This window comes from Triturus cristatus, chromosome 6, assembly GCF_964204655.1.
Source record: "Triturus cristatus chromosome 6, aTriCri1.1, whole genome shotgun sequence".
Lineage (NCBI taxonomy): Eukaryota > Metazoa > Chordata > Amphibia > Caudata > Salamandridae > Triturus > Triturus cristatus.
This window is the reverse complement of record NC_140589.1, coordinates 1012414297-1012430991: the sequence shown is the minus strand read 5'-3', so window position 1 is coordinate 1012430991 and position 16695 is coordinate 1012414297. Positions and strand designations below refer to the sequence as shown.

At 43.6% G+C, this 16695-nt stretch overlaps 1 protein-coding gene across 4 annotated transcripts in view; it reads right to left on the bottom strand.

Moving 5' to 3' along the window:
* The window catches only part of RASGRP3 (RAS guanyl releasing protein 3), a 540454-nt gene that overhangs the window by 168913 nt on the left and 354846 nt on the right, over window positions 1–16695 (bottom strand). For 3 of the 4 annotated variants that reach the window (XM_085611793.1, XM_085611795.1, XM_085611796.1), the window contains one exon: window positions 8248–8523. The exons of the other annotated variant lie outside the window; for it this stretch is intronic. In XM_085611793.1, the coding sequence (XP_085467919.1) occupies window positions 8248–8523 (276 nt within the window). The remainder of the gene's footprint in view (window positions 1–8247; window positions 8524–16695) is intronic. 4 annotated transcript variants of the gene reach the window in all.

The window sequence follows — 16695 nt, the reverse complement described above, 5'->3', positions numbered from 1 at the left end:
TTTCCATTTTGCGCCGTTTCCTGTTGCGGGCACTAGGCCGACCCGTACAATTGAGGTACCATTTTTCTCGTAAGACTTTGGGGAACGCGGGGTGGGTGCAAATTTGTGGATCCACGCAGATTCCAGAACTTTCCACCACAGAAATGTGGGGAAAATGTGTTTTTTTTGACAATTGTTTAGGTTTGCAAGGGATTCTGGGTAATAGAACCTGGTGGGAGGCAGTCAAGTCACCCCATCCTGGAGTCCCCTGTGTGTCTAGTGTTCAAAAATGTATAGGTTTGCTAGGTTACCCTAGGTGCCGGCAGAGCTAGGGTTAAAAAACTACAGCTAGGCACTTTGCCAAAAAAGGGTCATTTTTCACTGCGAAATTGAGGAGTGACCACTTTCCGTTTTGCGCCGTTTCCTGTTGCGGGCACTAGGCCGACCCGTACAATTGAGGTACCATTTTTCTCGTAAGACTTTGGGGAACGCGGGGTGGGTGCAAATTTGTGGATCCACGCAGATTCCAGAACTTTCCACCACAGAAATGTGGGGAAAATGTGTTTTTTTTGACAATTGTTTAGGTTTGCAAGGGATTCTGGGTAATAGAACCTGGTGGGAGGCAGTCAAGTCACCCCATCCTGGAGTCCCCTGTGTGTCTAGTGTTCAAAAATGTATAGGTTTGCTAGGTTACCCTAGGTGCCGGCAGAGCTAGGGTTAAAAAACTACAGCTAGGCACTTTGCCAAAAAGGGTCATTTTTCACTGCGAAATTGAGGTGTGACCATGTTGCGTTTTGTGCTGTTTCCTGTCGCGGGCACTAGGCCGACCCGCGCAAGTGGGGTACCATTTTTCTCATAAGACTTTGGGGAACGTGGGGTGGGTGGAAATTTGTGGATCCACGCAGATTCCAGAACTTTCCACCACAGAAATGTGGGGAAAATGTGTTTTTTTGGACAATTGTTTAGGTTTGCAAGGGATTCTGGGTAACAGAACCTGGTGGGAGGTAGTCAAGTCACCCCATCCTGGATTCCCCTGGGTGTCTAGTTTTAAAAAATGTATAGGTTTGCTAGGTTTCCCTAGGTGCTGGCAGAGCTAGGGCTCACATACGACAGCTAGGCACTTTGCCAAAAAAGGGTCATTTTTCACTGCGAAATTGAGGAGTGACCACGTTGCGTTTTGCACCGTTTCCTGTCGCGGGCACTAGGCCGACCCGCACAAGTGAGGTACCATTTTTCTCGTAAGACTTTGGGGAACGCGGGGTGGGTGCAAATTTGTGGATCCACGCAGATTCCAGAACTTTCCACCACAGAAATGTGGGGAAAATGGGTTTTTTTGGACAATTGTTTAGGTTTGCAAGGAATTCTGGGTAATAGAACCTGGTGGGAGGCAATCAAGTCACGGTATTGACTGCACTCCTTAAATCGTAAAGAATGTCTCCCTTTTGCACTCGTGAGAAATGTGATAACAAGTCAACAGTCTTTCTTTGTTGCTTGATCCTTTATTTGACCATACGCTTAAATCCATTGATTCTTCATGGTTAAGTCGTTAAAAAAGAAAACTTTCATTATTTCCAAGTAAATACAATTAACTTGATGCGATTCATACTGCCCAATGCATTTCGGGCTTATGAGCCCTTCATCAGGGGCTGTCAAGCTGAAAATGAGGAAACAGGGTATCAAAAAGTCTGTGACATGCTCGTAAATCACAAAGGGCCATATGTATGAACACATTATCCCATAGACACAGAATGGGTAAAACCCTTTGTTACATCTGGCCCAAAGTCATAGTAACGTTATTATCAGGAGTGTATGTGAATAGGTAGTGACCAAGGTGAAAAAAATAACACGAAAAAATGAAAGTTTGTGGGTGGTGGGTGATGCAGAACTTAATAAGGTAGTGGTTAAAACTTAATAAAGGCAACCGAGTAGAGAACGTGTGGTGCACACACCCGAAGGAGTGATGAAACCGTAAGAAATTGCTCAAACTGTGTTCCAACACGTGTAAATAAAGTTTGTAAAACTCGCGTCAACAAACTCACTTAAAAGAGACGTCCTGAGCGCTTGTGTGAGTCTTGGTCCGAGAACGAACTCGGAATTGTTCCTAAAAAAAGTAGAACATCCGTGTTAATGGCGGAGATTACAGCGTGAGATGGAAAGGTGGATATAGAGTCCTAAAATGCTATGGAGCATCCACTTACTTGATAAAGAAGCGTGTACAGGTTTACAAAGTGCTCGTCCTCGAGTGTAGACGATGAATTTCCGGGTTCTGAATCGGAGAATCAATGAAGTGGAATTTCATTGGTTTAAATATTCACACGCACGTTTGATTGGTAATGCGCGTGTGAAGAACTACAATGAAGAAAGACTCGTAGTCCCGATGTTAACGGGTGAGGGAATCTAAAGAATAGCAATGTACTCTGCGACTTGTGTGAAGTGTTAGTCCGTAATGTAAAAAACGATGAAGTGGGGTGAAAAAATGTATGTCTGGGTTTGACCCAACAGGGGGAAGCGTAATTTCTAGGCTGGGAACAACCTTGTGTACAAAGCGGTACAAGACGCGTTACGGGAGTTGAAATGCAGATTAGAATGAACACGAGGTGAAGTGAATCGGGTTCTGTGAACGCGATGTGCGCTAAGGTTGCCCGAGAGGTGTTAATTCCAGATGGGGCGGACTACAAAAGGTCAAGCTCTAAAAGTAGGACAAAGACTCGGGATAGTAAAAAGCGTGGAATAGAATCGGGAGGGGTGCGGGAAGAGTACGAAATGGTGCAAAAAGGGTTGGAGGTGCTACGAAATCCAAACTTATACTGGGAGGCAAATAAAAAAGTGTAATCAGTGAAATAATGCTACAAGCATAGACACAAAATAATACATGCATATTTAAGCAAAAAACAATGATCATGTTCATTGAAATGCGACATACTCGTATGATAATCTGGTAAATCATTAGAAATGATCATCAAAATACAGTACAAAGTGCGATGGAAACTGCACGGCGTGTGTTTCATAGGAAGCAACTAAGGTCACAACGTTCATTCAGTCCTTTGGGGCTGATGGGATCCATTCTATTTATCCAATATACCTCCCTCTGTAGCAGGTGTTGAGTGTTGTTTCGTCCTTTTTGTATGGTGACTTGCTCCAGGATTAGAAATCTCAATTGGCTGATGTTGTGTTTCGCGATTTCAAAATGTTGAGCGATGGATGATTTGGCGTTTCTGGTTCGAATGTTGCTTTTGTGCTCGTTGAGTCTGATACGCATTTTGCGTTCAGTTTTTCCAATGTACACCAGTGCGCACGGGCATTTCAACATGTAAATAACGTTTTGACTGTTGCAAGTGGCGGATACTTTGAGTTTAATGTTGACTCCCTTATGTGGATGTTGAATGATGTTGCCTTTTATTATTGAATTACAGTTGCCGCAATTGAGACATGGGGTAGTTCCTCTGTATTGAGATTCGATTGCGATTTTTGGAGAGGTTAATATTTCTTTTAAATTCCTTGATCTTTGGTATGCAAATATTGGAGGATCGTTGAATATTTGTCTGAAGTCTGCTTCAGTTGCCAACATGGGCCAAAATCGAAGGATCGTTTTCTTGAAAGTGTAACTTTGTACAGAATATTTAGATACAAAAACACTTCTGTTCTCTGTTGGCTTTTTTGTTTTGCTGATTAGCAAGGAGGGTCTGGTAGTTTTATTAGCTTTCTCTTGTGCTTTATTGAGAATGGTCTCGGGATATTTTCTTTGTCTGAATTTCTCCATGCATATTTTACTGCTTTCTGTATATGATGTTTCGGTACTTGATATTCTTTTGAGTCGTAATAATTGAGAATATGGTAGGTGATCTTTTAGAGATGGTTGGTGAAAACTGTGGTAATGGAGTAAGTTATTGCGGTCGGTGGCTTTTGTGTATACTTGTGTAGTTAGAATTCCATTGATGTTTTCGATGGTAACATCTAGAAATGAGATACATTGTTTACTGATAGAGGATGTAAATTGAATGTGATTGTCCACCTGATTTAGATCATCTATTAAGTTTTGCAATGTTGTTGTAGATCCTTGCCAGAGTATAAAGATGTCGTCAATGTACCTTTTATACAGTGTCAAATGCTGTAACCATGTGTTATTGTTTAGAATGAATGCAATCAAGTCACCCCATCCTGAAATCCCCTGTGTCTAGTGTTCAAAAATGTATAGGTTTGCTAGGTTTCCCTAGGTGCCGGCAGAGCTAGGATTAAAAAACAACAGCTAGGCACTTTGCCAACAAAGGGTCATTTTTCACTGCGAAATTGAGGTGTGATCATGTTGCGTTTTGCGCCTTTTCCTGTCGCGGGCACTTTGCCGATCCGCACAAGTGAGGTACCATTTTTCTCGGAAGACTTTGGGGAACACGGGGTGGGTGGAAATTTGGGGATCCACGCAGATTCCAGAACTTTCCTTCCACAGAAATGCGAGGAAAATTTGTTTTTTTTGACAATTATTTAGGTTTGCAAAGGATTCTGGGTAACAGAACCTGGTGGGAGGCAGCTAAGTCACCCCATCCTGGATTCCCCTGTGAGTCTAGTTTTCAAAAATGTATAGGTTTGCTAGGTTTCCCTAGGTGCCGGCAGAGCTAGGGTTAAAAAAACAACAGCAAGGCACTTTGCAGGGGATTCTGGGTAAGGAAACGTTGGGGGATCCACGCAAGCCATACCTCACTGGAAGCCCCCGGGTGTCTAGTTTTCAGAAATGTGTGGGTTTGGTAGGTTTCCTTAGCTGTCGGCAGAGCTAGGGTTCACAAACTACAGCTAGGCACTTTGCCAAAAAAGGGTCATTTTTCACTGCGAAATTCAGGTGTGTCCACGTTGCGTTTTGCGCCGTTTCCTGTCGTGGGCACTCGGCCGACTCACACAAGTAAGGTACCATTTTTCTTGGAAGACTTTGGGGAACGCAGGGTGGGTGGAAATTTGTGGATCCACGCAGATTCCAGAACTTTCCACCACAGAAATGTTGGGAAAAACTGGGTTTTTTGACAATTCTTTAGGTTTAAAAATTAATTCTGGGTAACAGAACCTGGTGGGAGGCAGTCAAGTCACCCCATCCTGGATTCCCCTGGGTGTCTAGATTTAAAAAATGTATATGTTTGCTAGGTTTCCCTAGGTGCCGGCAGAGCTAGTGTTAAAAAACTACAGCTAGACACTTCGCAAAAAAAGGGTAAATTTTCATTGTGAAAATGTGGTGTGTTCACGTTGGGTTATGAGCCATTTCCTGTCATGGGCACTATGCCTACCCACACAAGTGAGGTACCATTTTTATTGAGAGTCTTAGGCTAATTCAGATTTGTAAAGCAACTGTTATTACCTATTGATGTTTGATGCATTTCTGCCTTCCAAATGAAAGACATTGTGTTAAAAAAAAGTCATTTTGAAAAATGACCGATAATTCTCATGCTAGTATGAGTATTCCCAATTTCGAAAATGTGCAAATATGTACTGTTTCTAAAATCTATAATTTGTTCCCATTTCAGAAATACATAGGTGTCTTTCATACCGATTTTTCCATGTATACATTTTCCCACAATAATTGCAATATACCCGGAACATAATAAAAAAACCATTGCAAATTGCTGCTCAGTTTTTGACTCTGGGTTCATCGGGTTCTTGGTGAACCTACAAGTACTATATATCCCCACAACCAGGAAGGTCCAGCGGATGTAACGGTATATTGCTTTCAAAGAGCTGTCATAATTAGAAGAAGTTACAGTTGAAAACGTTGACACAAAAGGCTGTTTATTCAACTAATTTTCAATTTTTCCTATATTTAACTGTTACTTTCTATAAAGAAACCTTGATGGATCTACACAACTTACCCCTTGCTGAATTCAAAATTATGTCTACTTTTCGAAAATGTATAGCTTTCCAGGATTCATTATTGCTTTCACACCCATTTCTACCATTAACTGGAAGGAGGTCGAAAGCACAAAAAATAGCAAAAATAGGCTATGTCCCAGAAACATGCCAAAACTGTGTAAAAAATGTTGGTTTTCTGACTAAAGTCTGTCATTCCCTAAAAGCTGGGAAAATTGTGATTTCAGCCCCACAAACCCTTTTTTGATACCATTTGCAGAGAAAAACCCAGACGCTTTCATTTGCAGCTCGTTTTTCCCATTTTTCACCAAAAAACCAAAATGTTGCTGCATTTTGGCTAATTTCTGGGACCCCTCCAGGGGAATAAACAAACCCTGGGTACCTTTAGAATCCCCATGATGTTGGAAGAAAAGGACGCAAATTTGGCATGGATACCTTATGTGGTCAAAAAGTTACAGGGGCCTAAGTGCGCACTACCCCAAGCAAAGGGGTTAAGCACGTCCATCTAGGTTTTCCCATAAGCACCATCTATTGTGGCTGTTTTGACTTATTCCACTACATTGCAAAATAATATTAATTGACAAACCCAAGAATGACTAGCCCATGCGTAAACCCCAACATCAGTACGTGTGAGGCCTTCTATTTCACATTTACATGCTAGCCACTCATGGCGTACATTATTTTGAATTAGATTAATAGCATGTCATTTTATCTCATGAAAATAACTTGAAAATCTGTCTGGGGTATCCTTCCCTGGCCCAGTGATGCAGTATGGGAAAGCAGTTCTGGTACACATCTTTAATAGTAATGCTGATCTCCGCTGTCATTACATTTTGAGCCGAGGTCTAACTCGGTGTTTGGACATAAATGTTCTGTTATGGACATTAGGTTTGATTTTGAACAAGACAGGCAACGTCTTTGGGCAGTTTTATTTAAGAGAGGGTTATTTTGGTCTACCTGAAAAATAATTCTGCATCAAAGGTTCAAAGCAGGCCTATGAATATTCATTATCGAGTCACTTTGTGCAACAGTCTTCTGGATGTCAATAAAACCACAACAGAATGGAGAGAGACTGCAACCAGACAATTATTGGTTTACAGTGACCTCTGAAGTAAAAAGATTTAAACAGATTTAAAATATTTTCAGTATCTAAAATCTTCAATTACTGTCTTTGTAACAAACATTTCTTGCACCTTCTTGCAGCACCAAATTCCTGATACTGTGCAATTGGGTTTCCATACTTGTTTCAAAGTATTCTGTGGCGGTCCACCATATGTTATATCACAATCCAACATGTTATTATTTGGTGGGGTGGAAATAAAACCACCCATCCGTAGTGGCCGAAGATGCTAGAGCCACAAGGATCTAATGGTATGCAATCAATTGAGAGCCCAGTCTCAAGCTGAACTTGTCTTATAGACAGTGGAGAGGAAGGTTCTGTACGTATTGAAAGGCTTCCAGAGCTGGTTGGACAGGATAGAAACAGATATGTGCGTATAGAGGTGGAAACATCCGTGCAGAAGCTAAAACTGCCCCTAGGCCATGTGGAACAGGCAAGTTTTTAGCGTTTCTATGAACATCATAAAGCGGGATATCAGGTGAAGGAGAGGGGGATAGGGTGTGAGGGTGGATATATGCAAAGGACAAAAAGGTATACCTGGAAACTGAATATAATGGATAGCCGGTGGTGCTTTCAACCATTTCGCTATCTAAGGGGCATATCAGCAAGCAGGCGATAAAAAATTATCGCCGCTTTTGCGTCCGTTTTCAGACGAAAAGCGGCGATAATTTTATCGCCTTATCAGCAAGGTCACGCTATCGCGTGAAACCTTGCCTTATCGCCATTTCCCTTAACGCCCATCTCTAATGAGATGCAAAGTGGGCGTTCCTCCCCAGGATAACAGAAGAAAGCGACATTTATCCTATTACCAAGCCTCACGCAAAGCAGCATAGCGACAAGAAAAGTAGCGCCTGCTTTGAAACTGACGTAGCCATGATATCCTATGGAAGGTGGCTATCATGGCTAAGTATGTGAGGCCCTTTCAGCAAGCTATTGCCAAAAGTTGTGTGATTATCGCTGGATTTCCAGTGATAATCGCACATTTGGCAGCTTGCGCTCTGAACTTTATCGTTTTGGACATAATCGTTGCTAATAGCACGCTATCTCTGCGATAAAATTCAGAGTTGGCCGGCGATAATTATCCTCACGCTAAGAGCGCTGAGCGATAATTTTCGCCGGCCCTTGCTGATATGCCCCTTAGGTTCTTCAATAGTTACTGCTCTATTTATGGTCCGCACAGATTGGCCCCTGGTGCTAGAGACATCCTTCACAAGTGTATGGTATAACAGTGTATCATGTTAGCATAACCCATAATGATGACAGCCAGTGTGTGCCCATGTGACAGAAACGGCTGTAGCTCTTACCGTCAAAAGGTTGATCAAATCCATATTGGGTTCTAAGTTGTGAGATGCGCTCTGTAGGGAAACCAGTTCATTGAGAGTTACATATAGTTGCTGCATTTTCACAATGTTCACCTTGTCCTCATCTATAAAATCTGGAAAGACGACATGAACGGCTATTAAGTCTTTTAGGTGAACCCCTAAAATTGGGATTTTAAAGCCCTCACAATCGGCAAAAGCTTTTCGATAGTTGCAGTAGTTTCCATTGGATGAGACCAGCTCAGTCATTTCATTCCAGTCCTATGGCAAGAAAGTACAGGGCAACATATATTAAAACTGGGCACAAAAAACAGAAATAGGTAATGCTTTTCATTAACTCTGACATACAAATATGCACTGCTCTGGATAGACCAAAAGCTATGCAAAACAGAACTCACACACTGAATGTAATACCCATGATCCCACCCTGTAATGTGGCAGATACATATAGAAAAACTAAAACCGATGTATACTGCTCAACTGTTTACCCTGTTTATTATGCTGATACCAATAACTGAGGTACTCATAAGTATTTGTCTTAATTGCTTGTAGGATCAAGCAGTGTTTATGTAATACTCTTTAACTCCTTGCTTTGCTCATGCACAAAGTGGGCTAAGCCACGCATACCGTTTCCCTGCAAGCGCAACATCACTTGCCTTAACCAAGTATATGCCTTTACCACGAATATCCGTTGTTAAGGTATATGCGGGGTCTAGATGCTGGAATGGGCTGGCTTAGGCACAGGAAAGATCGGAAGAGGACGCATTAAGTTAAGCGGGGCTGGGGCTAAGGCTGGGTTTCAAGGGTTGGGATCGTTTTTAGAACTTGGGGTCAGGGCTGTTTTTAGGGCTAAGGCGGGGTCTGGGTTGTTTTTAGTGCTCAGTTTGGTTCAGGGTAGTTTTCAGGGCTCTGGGAAGTTTTAAGGGCTCTGGGGGGAGTCAGGGTAATTTTTAGATTTCAGGGTGGGGCAAGGTAGTTTTTAGGGGCTTGGGGGGATCGGCGTCATTTTAGCGCTCAGGGAGGGTCGAGGTACTTTTTATGGCTGGGGGGTCTTTATATATCGCCAGTAAGTAGTGATATTTAGTACCTAGTTTCCATAGACAAAGTGGGTTTTTTTTGTTAATAACTTTGATGACGTTTGACGAATCTTCACGCTATTTTTAAAACTAGGATGACAATCATTTCAGCTGCTGTCTGAAAAGTTTAGGGGCAATTCATCAAGAAGGGGCCAAGAAAAAGGGGGGTCCCAAAAAGCGTTTTCCCCATGCAATTTCACATATGGATTTTAGATACAACTACAGCCCGAACCACAGAATAGAACTACACCACATTTGGCATAAAGCTAGCTCTTGGTCCAGGGAGAGCCTATTTGTAATTTGGTGTAAATCGGTTCAGTAGTTTTGGAGTCATTAAAGAAAAAAGATTTATGTATATCTTAGGACACGGACCCTTTGCAGATCTAGCAAATCTCATGGTGAGATCTGATTGGGTACCACCATTTCAAGACGGAAGTGGTGGCAGCCATCTTGGGACTCGAAGTTTTTTCATTCCCAGCAAATTGGCAGAGGATCCACAGGAAAATGTAAAAAAAAAAAAACACAAGGGTGGTTTCCAGCGCTTGTGTTTTCTTAGCCCTCCGGGTGGGCCAGGTCCCAGGGGCAATTCATTATTTAATATATAGGGGAGGGGGATGTTTGCAGCCCCACTCCATGGGTCACTTTCGGCCCCGGGAACCCCATCCCCTGGGGCCTGGCTGAATAGAAGTGGAAGGGGCCCACAGAGCCCCCTCCCCGAGCTGATTTCAGACCTGGGAACCCCATCTTCAGGGGCCCAGCCTCATTTCATAGTGGGAGTGGGCACGTGGCCCCCCTCCCGGGCAGATTTTGGCCCCTGGGGCCGCCACACCCCTGGGACCCGGCTGTGAAATATGAAGGGAAGGGGGGCATGTGGCCCGCTTCCCGGGCCGATTGTAGGCCCAGGGACCACCACCCCTGGGGCCCGAATGTGAAAAAAGGGGGAGCGGGGACATGTGGCCCTCCTCCCAGAGCCATTAATGGCCCTGGCATCCTTTTCCCCCAGGGCCAGCTCCAGGTATGTCCTGGGGGGAGCAGGGAAACCTGTGTTTGCTCTTGCTTGGAGAGAGAAATGTAAATATCTCCCGCCAAGCCCACTGGGAGTGAACTTTTCATCTGGAATGTATGACGTTACTATGCAAACATTTGCCACACATGGCTTTACAACACAGTCATTACAATGACTGTGTTGTTACCACACGTGCCATTACATCGACTTGCTGTAAGGGGCGTGCTGGACTTAGGAATAGTATTAATTACTTTTCCTACTCCAGTTTGTGCAACAGCAGGGAAGGTGTTGGATTTGAAATCCAACACATTCCCTGGTGTTGCACGCCTCCTACAGCAAGTCGTTGTTACGACTTGCGATGTAATGACCACGTTGTAAGGCTATGCATTGTGGAAACAGCATTGTAAACACTGTTTCCCTTTCATCTGTTTCCCTGCCCTCACTAAACCAGGCAGGGAAACAGATGTAAATATTGCTCCAACCCACAGGGAGCAGCATTTTTAGCTGCTCCTTGTGGGTGGTAGCAATGCCAGCTCCTGCTGGAAGTGGGGAGTTGGAAGGCCTGCGGGGGCTGCACCCCTGGCAGCTCCCAATAAAGATGCAGTGGGTGCCCTGGGTGGGCTCCAAGGCATCCACCCTTTATTGGCCAGACCCCTGGGGGTTTGGTCCCTGAGGCTGAAATCAGACTGGTGAGAGGGGCCACGTGGCCCCTCTCCCCCATTTATAATTGCCCAGGCCCTAAGGGATGTTGTCCTCAGGGCCAATATTGGACGAAAGAGAGAGGCTGTGTGCTCCCCTCCCCATGTGAAAAGGTGGAGGGCCCTGGAGGCTGGATTCCTGGGGGCAAATTGGCCCAGGGAGGGAGGCTGAATGCCCCTCTCCCCCTTTATAATATGGCTGGGCATGAGGGATGGGTCCCCACGGCCAGGAATCGCCAGAGGGGGGGCTATGTGCCCATTCCCCATTTACAATATGGCTGGGAACCGGGTAGGGGCGCAAGTAATAGTTACCTTAGGGCACAAGTTATACTTACTTGAGATAATTAATTATAACTACTAAATTTCTATTGCTGTGTGTGTAAAATCTGAACCTAACTATAATGTCCCTGTAACCTTTGTTTCTTTTAGTGAATTTCCAAGGTTTTTCTAATTCTATTTCCTAAGTATAACATCCCTACATATGTTTGTTGAAATATATATATGTATATATATATATATGCAACCAGTCCTGCCAAAAACAATTGATGACAGGCGTAGACTCCGTGAGGATAAGGCAAAAAACGGGTTTATTTCACAAAGAGGGCCACGACGCATTTCGACGGCAAGCCGCCTTTATTACAACGACGGGCTTCACCTTCGGCAGCCATTATATGCCGAGTTACTTCAAAGGTTGTCATGACAACAAAGAAAGCATAAACATAGAAGAAAACATTTAGAATAACCTTGCATAAATACAATACATTGTAAATAGGCAAAAGAAATGCAAAATTCTATGTAAAACATACAGAAAAAATATAATAATGTATGTATTGTAGGGGAAAGATACATTTCTTAATTCCAAATGCCTCAAAATCGGGTATACCCAGATTTCTGTAAAGAAAAAAGACTAATTTTCTTTTTTCCTATTGTCAATGCATATATCTACATTATTACTTTTCATATTGCTCTTAATATATGTACCAGTGAATACTGTTTGTATATCTAAAATAGAAAACTACATGATTCTTCCACTCAAAAAAAGGAAATACCGTGATGATAAATGAACGATGTCCAGAAACAAGAATAAATCACATTTTTGGATGACTATTGAATAACATATAAATATAGTTGCAGTAAATAAATCAATACATGTGTGCAAACCAAGTTGGAAATCAGATTAAAAATCGATACGCAGTCATTCCATCACATAAAGCCCAAGTGGGCAATGATAGTCTTTTTGTGGCTGGACGATGTTTTATCTTATTTACAACAAAGAGCGGAAAGTTATCTTAGCAATATTCAAACTTAAATGACTACAAAATGAGAAGAGAAATCGAAAAGAAAAAATGCATACAAGACAGAGAAAAAAAGGGGGAAAGAGAAAAAAAGATAAATTTAAAAGAAAAATATTGAGAAAAATATATGTAGTCTATACATAGAAAGAGTAAATAAAAACGAAGAAGAAAAGTGTGAGAAAGATAATTAAGACATAACGTGTCAGTGAAAATCTGGGTATACAACTAAACTAAGTAACTCCAGAAATACTCCAAAAGGATAACAAGTGAGCCTGAAGTAAAAACTTGGAGCTGGGTACGGAACAGGACAGGCAGAAAGGGACTACAGATGTACGGACAATGCTTCATCAGCATTCATACCATTAGGAATTTTGGTATTAAACAAGATTATGTATTTGGATTCAAGTCTGCGGAGTGCCTGTTGTCTATTTCCTTCTCTCTGATTTTTAGGTACAGTATCGATTACACAATATGAGAGATCACTTACATTCCCACAATGGTATTGGTTAATGTGTCTAGCTACTTTGTAGTTGGGGTCGTCATTGTTGATTGCCCGCAAGTGTTGAAGAATGCAAACATGAACAGGATGTATGGTACTCCCTATGTAGCGTTTGTTGCACGTACATTGCAACAAATATACAGCAAACTCACTTTTGCATGTGAAACTTCCCCTTATAATAAAGGGGGAGTGTCTTAGCGGGGTGATGATTTCTTTGGTGTTGGTGCCATATCGGCAAGATTTACATTTGGCGCATTTAGTAAATCCCTTATTGGTTCTGAGCCAGTCCGAGCCTCTGCTGGCACTCGGGGCATTGCACACTAGTTCTTGTCTCATTGATTTGGCGTGTCTGAATGAAATAGATGGTGTCTTAGGTATTTTCTGACCCAAAACCGGGTCATTGCGCACAATTTTCCAATGTTTATATAGCATTTTGCGAAATAACCCATGGTATGGGTTAAAGCCTGTTATCAATCTGGGAGTTCCTGTTTCACAATTTTTCTTTTTTGCTTCTTCTTTCATTTTGACTCTTTCAGTATTAGGGAACAATAATTCATTCCTACTGATATTCTTGGCTTTAGCATTGGCTTTACCTAAGGTGTTCGCACTATAGCCCCTGGATTCCAGCCTATTAAACAGTGTGTCAGTGGCCTTAATAAGACTGTTTTCTGTACTATAATTGCGCTTCATGCGAAGGCACTCTGCAAATGGAATGCTTTCCTTTAGTGTGGTGGGATGAAAGCTACTATAATGCAAAATTGAGTTCCCTGATGTGGGCTTCCTGTATGTTCTAGTTTCGATTTTAGAATCTTCTACAAAAACCTCAAGATCTAGGAATTGAATGAGTGACATGCTTGTGTGGCAGGTAAAGGTGAGGTTCCGAGAATTTTCATTGATCTCACTGGAATGCAAGAGCAGATTCTTCCGAACCTTGCCAGAGAATGAAAGGTCATCAATGTATCTTGCGTATATCACCACATTTTCTTTCATCACTTTGTTGTACTTATTCATGAGTACCTGCTCCTCCCACCAGCCCATATGCAAATTAGCATAACTGGGGGCGAAGCAGGTACCCATGGATGTGCCGCGCAATTGTTTGTAGAACAATTTATCGAATATGAACATATTGTTCTCTAGGCACCATTCTGACATTTCAAGCAACATTACAGTATGAGTATATAAGTCAATCGATCTCTTGCCCAAGAAGTGTTTCAAGGCATTGAGTCCATCTTTATGCCTGATGCTTGTGTACAGCATGTTGACGTCGAGTGTCATCAGAATATAATCATCTTTCCATTGCAAGTCATAAATCTTGGTGAGAAAATCCCCAGTATCTTTAATAAAAGATGGGAGTTCTTGGACATATTTTTGTAGGAAGAAGTCATATATATATATACCTGTGTGTGAATACTAGTGAATATGAGTCTTCACTAGGTAGTTACAGTTAGGTCTGCTTTTCCATAGACAGAGTGATTTTGGTTTGCTAATAACTTTGGCTCAGTTTGATGATTCCTCACCGATTCCCCCTCCCCCCCCAAAAGTCAATCCACCACAGCTCATCCCTGGAAAGTTTTGGGTAATCCAGAAAGCTGGAGCAAGAAAAAAGGGGGTCTTAAAAGGCAAAATCCCTATGCATTTTTCATACTCTTCTTTAGACAAAGGTACAGCAAAAACTGCCAAACGTAATTACACCAAATGCATGAGGAAGCTAGATCTTGCTCCGCAGATTGTGCTTTTTGTGATTTGCTGTAAATCCGCTCAGTAGTTTTTGAGATAATAAGGGTAAGAAAATATAGATATTTGGATGGTTGGTTTTGTGAATTCAGAAATGGAGCCCTGTGAATGGACTAGGGACGCCCGTTTTTCCATGACCCTTCACACTCTCATGGGAGTGATTATTCTGATTGGCTGTTAGAGTTTAAGAAATGAAATAGCCGCCATTACTATTTACTGTGAAAAATTGCAGGGGTTGTGAAAATGAAGTAAAAAAGATGTATAAAGGAGCAGAAGAAAGGCATCCTGTCTCCCTAGATTTGGAGAGGAGGCTTCTAAGCCATAACTGCTGTGATGAAAAAAAATATTTTTTTAAATGTACGATCTTGTTGGACTTTTGCGGTATAGCGAATATTAAAAAGGAGTAGGTGAGTTCTCAATACATTCTACTCGTAGAAATTTATATTGTGGGGGCGGAGCTTGCCGGAGCCTAATATGGCCGTGCTTTGAGCGAGCTCCGTGAGTCTTCACTCCTATCCTTCATTTATCCTACGTCCATGCCCAATAAGTTATCCCTGAATTGCAGTGGGAGACAGCTGGTGACAGCGGTAACGTTTGAGGCGAGTTCCACCGAGATCAGAGCACTGGCCCGAATTGCTGGGGCCTACATACGCTCTGTGCGCCGATCCGACCTGCTGCCTCCCAGTGACTGCACCCGAGTGCGTGGCTCGACGAGGCCGTGAATGCGGTGAGACGCGGCGGCCTTGTCAGACGAGCTGCGGGCCTTAGATCCGAGGCCGTACATCACGGAATAACACTGGACGGCTTGGCCTCGGGGAGCGCTGTGTGGGCCATGCTGCTGATCGCGGAACGGGAGGAGCCTTCCGGATATATTAGGATCACGGAGGTGAGGTGGCGACTCTGGGCGGCGCGTGGTGGGGCTGTTACATCCCTGGCCCTGACTGCCGCTGCCCCTAGATGCCCTCTGGCCTGCCTTCAATAACCTGCTTTGCCCTTGATTTTGGAACGTGGAGAAACGCTAGGGCAGAGCTGGCAGAGCGGTGTTCACTAGCGGCTGGAGGTGGGAACCCATAGACTTTCTACAAAAGCAAAGTGGCCCGAGCTAGAGGCTCTCCTGGTGGCGCCTTGTCTCCTAGCCTACTGAATTGTGCTCGCCCTGCATTGCTGCCCGCGAGGCACTACCTTCACCTGTTGTGATGCATGGGCTCCTGGTTCATTGAATTGTGCTCGCCCTGACATTGCCGCCCATGAGGCATTCTCCTCATCTGCTGTAGTGCATGGACTCCTGGCCTATTGAATTGTGCTCAGCCTGATTTTGTTGCCCACGAGGCACTCTTTCTGCCTGCTGTCAGCCCTTTCATCTTGAGCGTCCGGACTACATTACCTGAGTGTTTTACAAGGGGAAGCTCTGGTGGATTCCACACCTCAGGTACATTGAAGCAACCCTGGTTAGTGCGGCCCATTCTTGCGAGCAGGGGGCGCCCGGTGTTCTGGAAACCCCACTGAGATAGCGGTCCGTGGTCTGCAAAGTAGTGAAGATAGTGCTACATCCTATTCTTGTGGCCTGAGACGGACCACAGCTGGTTGGTGAAGAACAGGGTCCCCGCTAACCCACCAACCTACTATGGGCAAGGTGGACAAAACCCAGTTTAAGCTGCAGTTTGAGCAGCGCAAGTCGAGATCTAGGGACGCAGAGGGTGCCCCTTCCACTGGTGACTAGGACAACTTCTCGGAGGAGACAACGGGGATCTAAAACAGATCATCGCGGCAATGCAGAAAAGTCTCTCCACCATCGATGGCAAGATTGACACTCTTGCATACCGGATGGAAAGAATGTCAGAGTGCCTTGACAAACATGGCGGATGCATTAATATTACTGAAAGGAGAGTCACCGAGGTTGAGGAGGCACAGACGGAGGTTAGTGCAACACAAAAACAGTTTGCTAAGACGTTAATCGCCCAGCAGGAGAAAGTAGAGAAATTGGAGGCGAGGTCCAGGAGGAGTAACTTACCCATCACGGGGCTACCGGAAACTACCTCTACCGGTAACATGGGGGTACGTACTGAAGAATTGTTGATCACACTTCTGGGTCGAGAGATGTTCTCAGGCACCGCCACATCCAGTA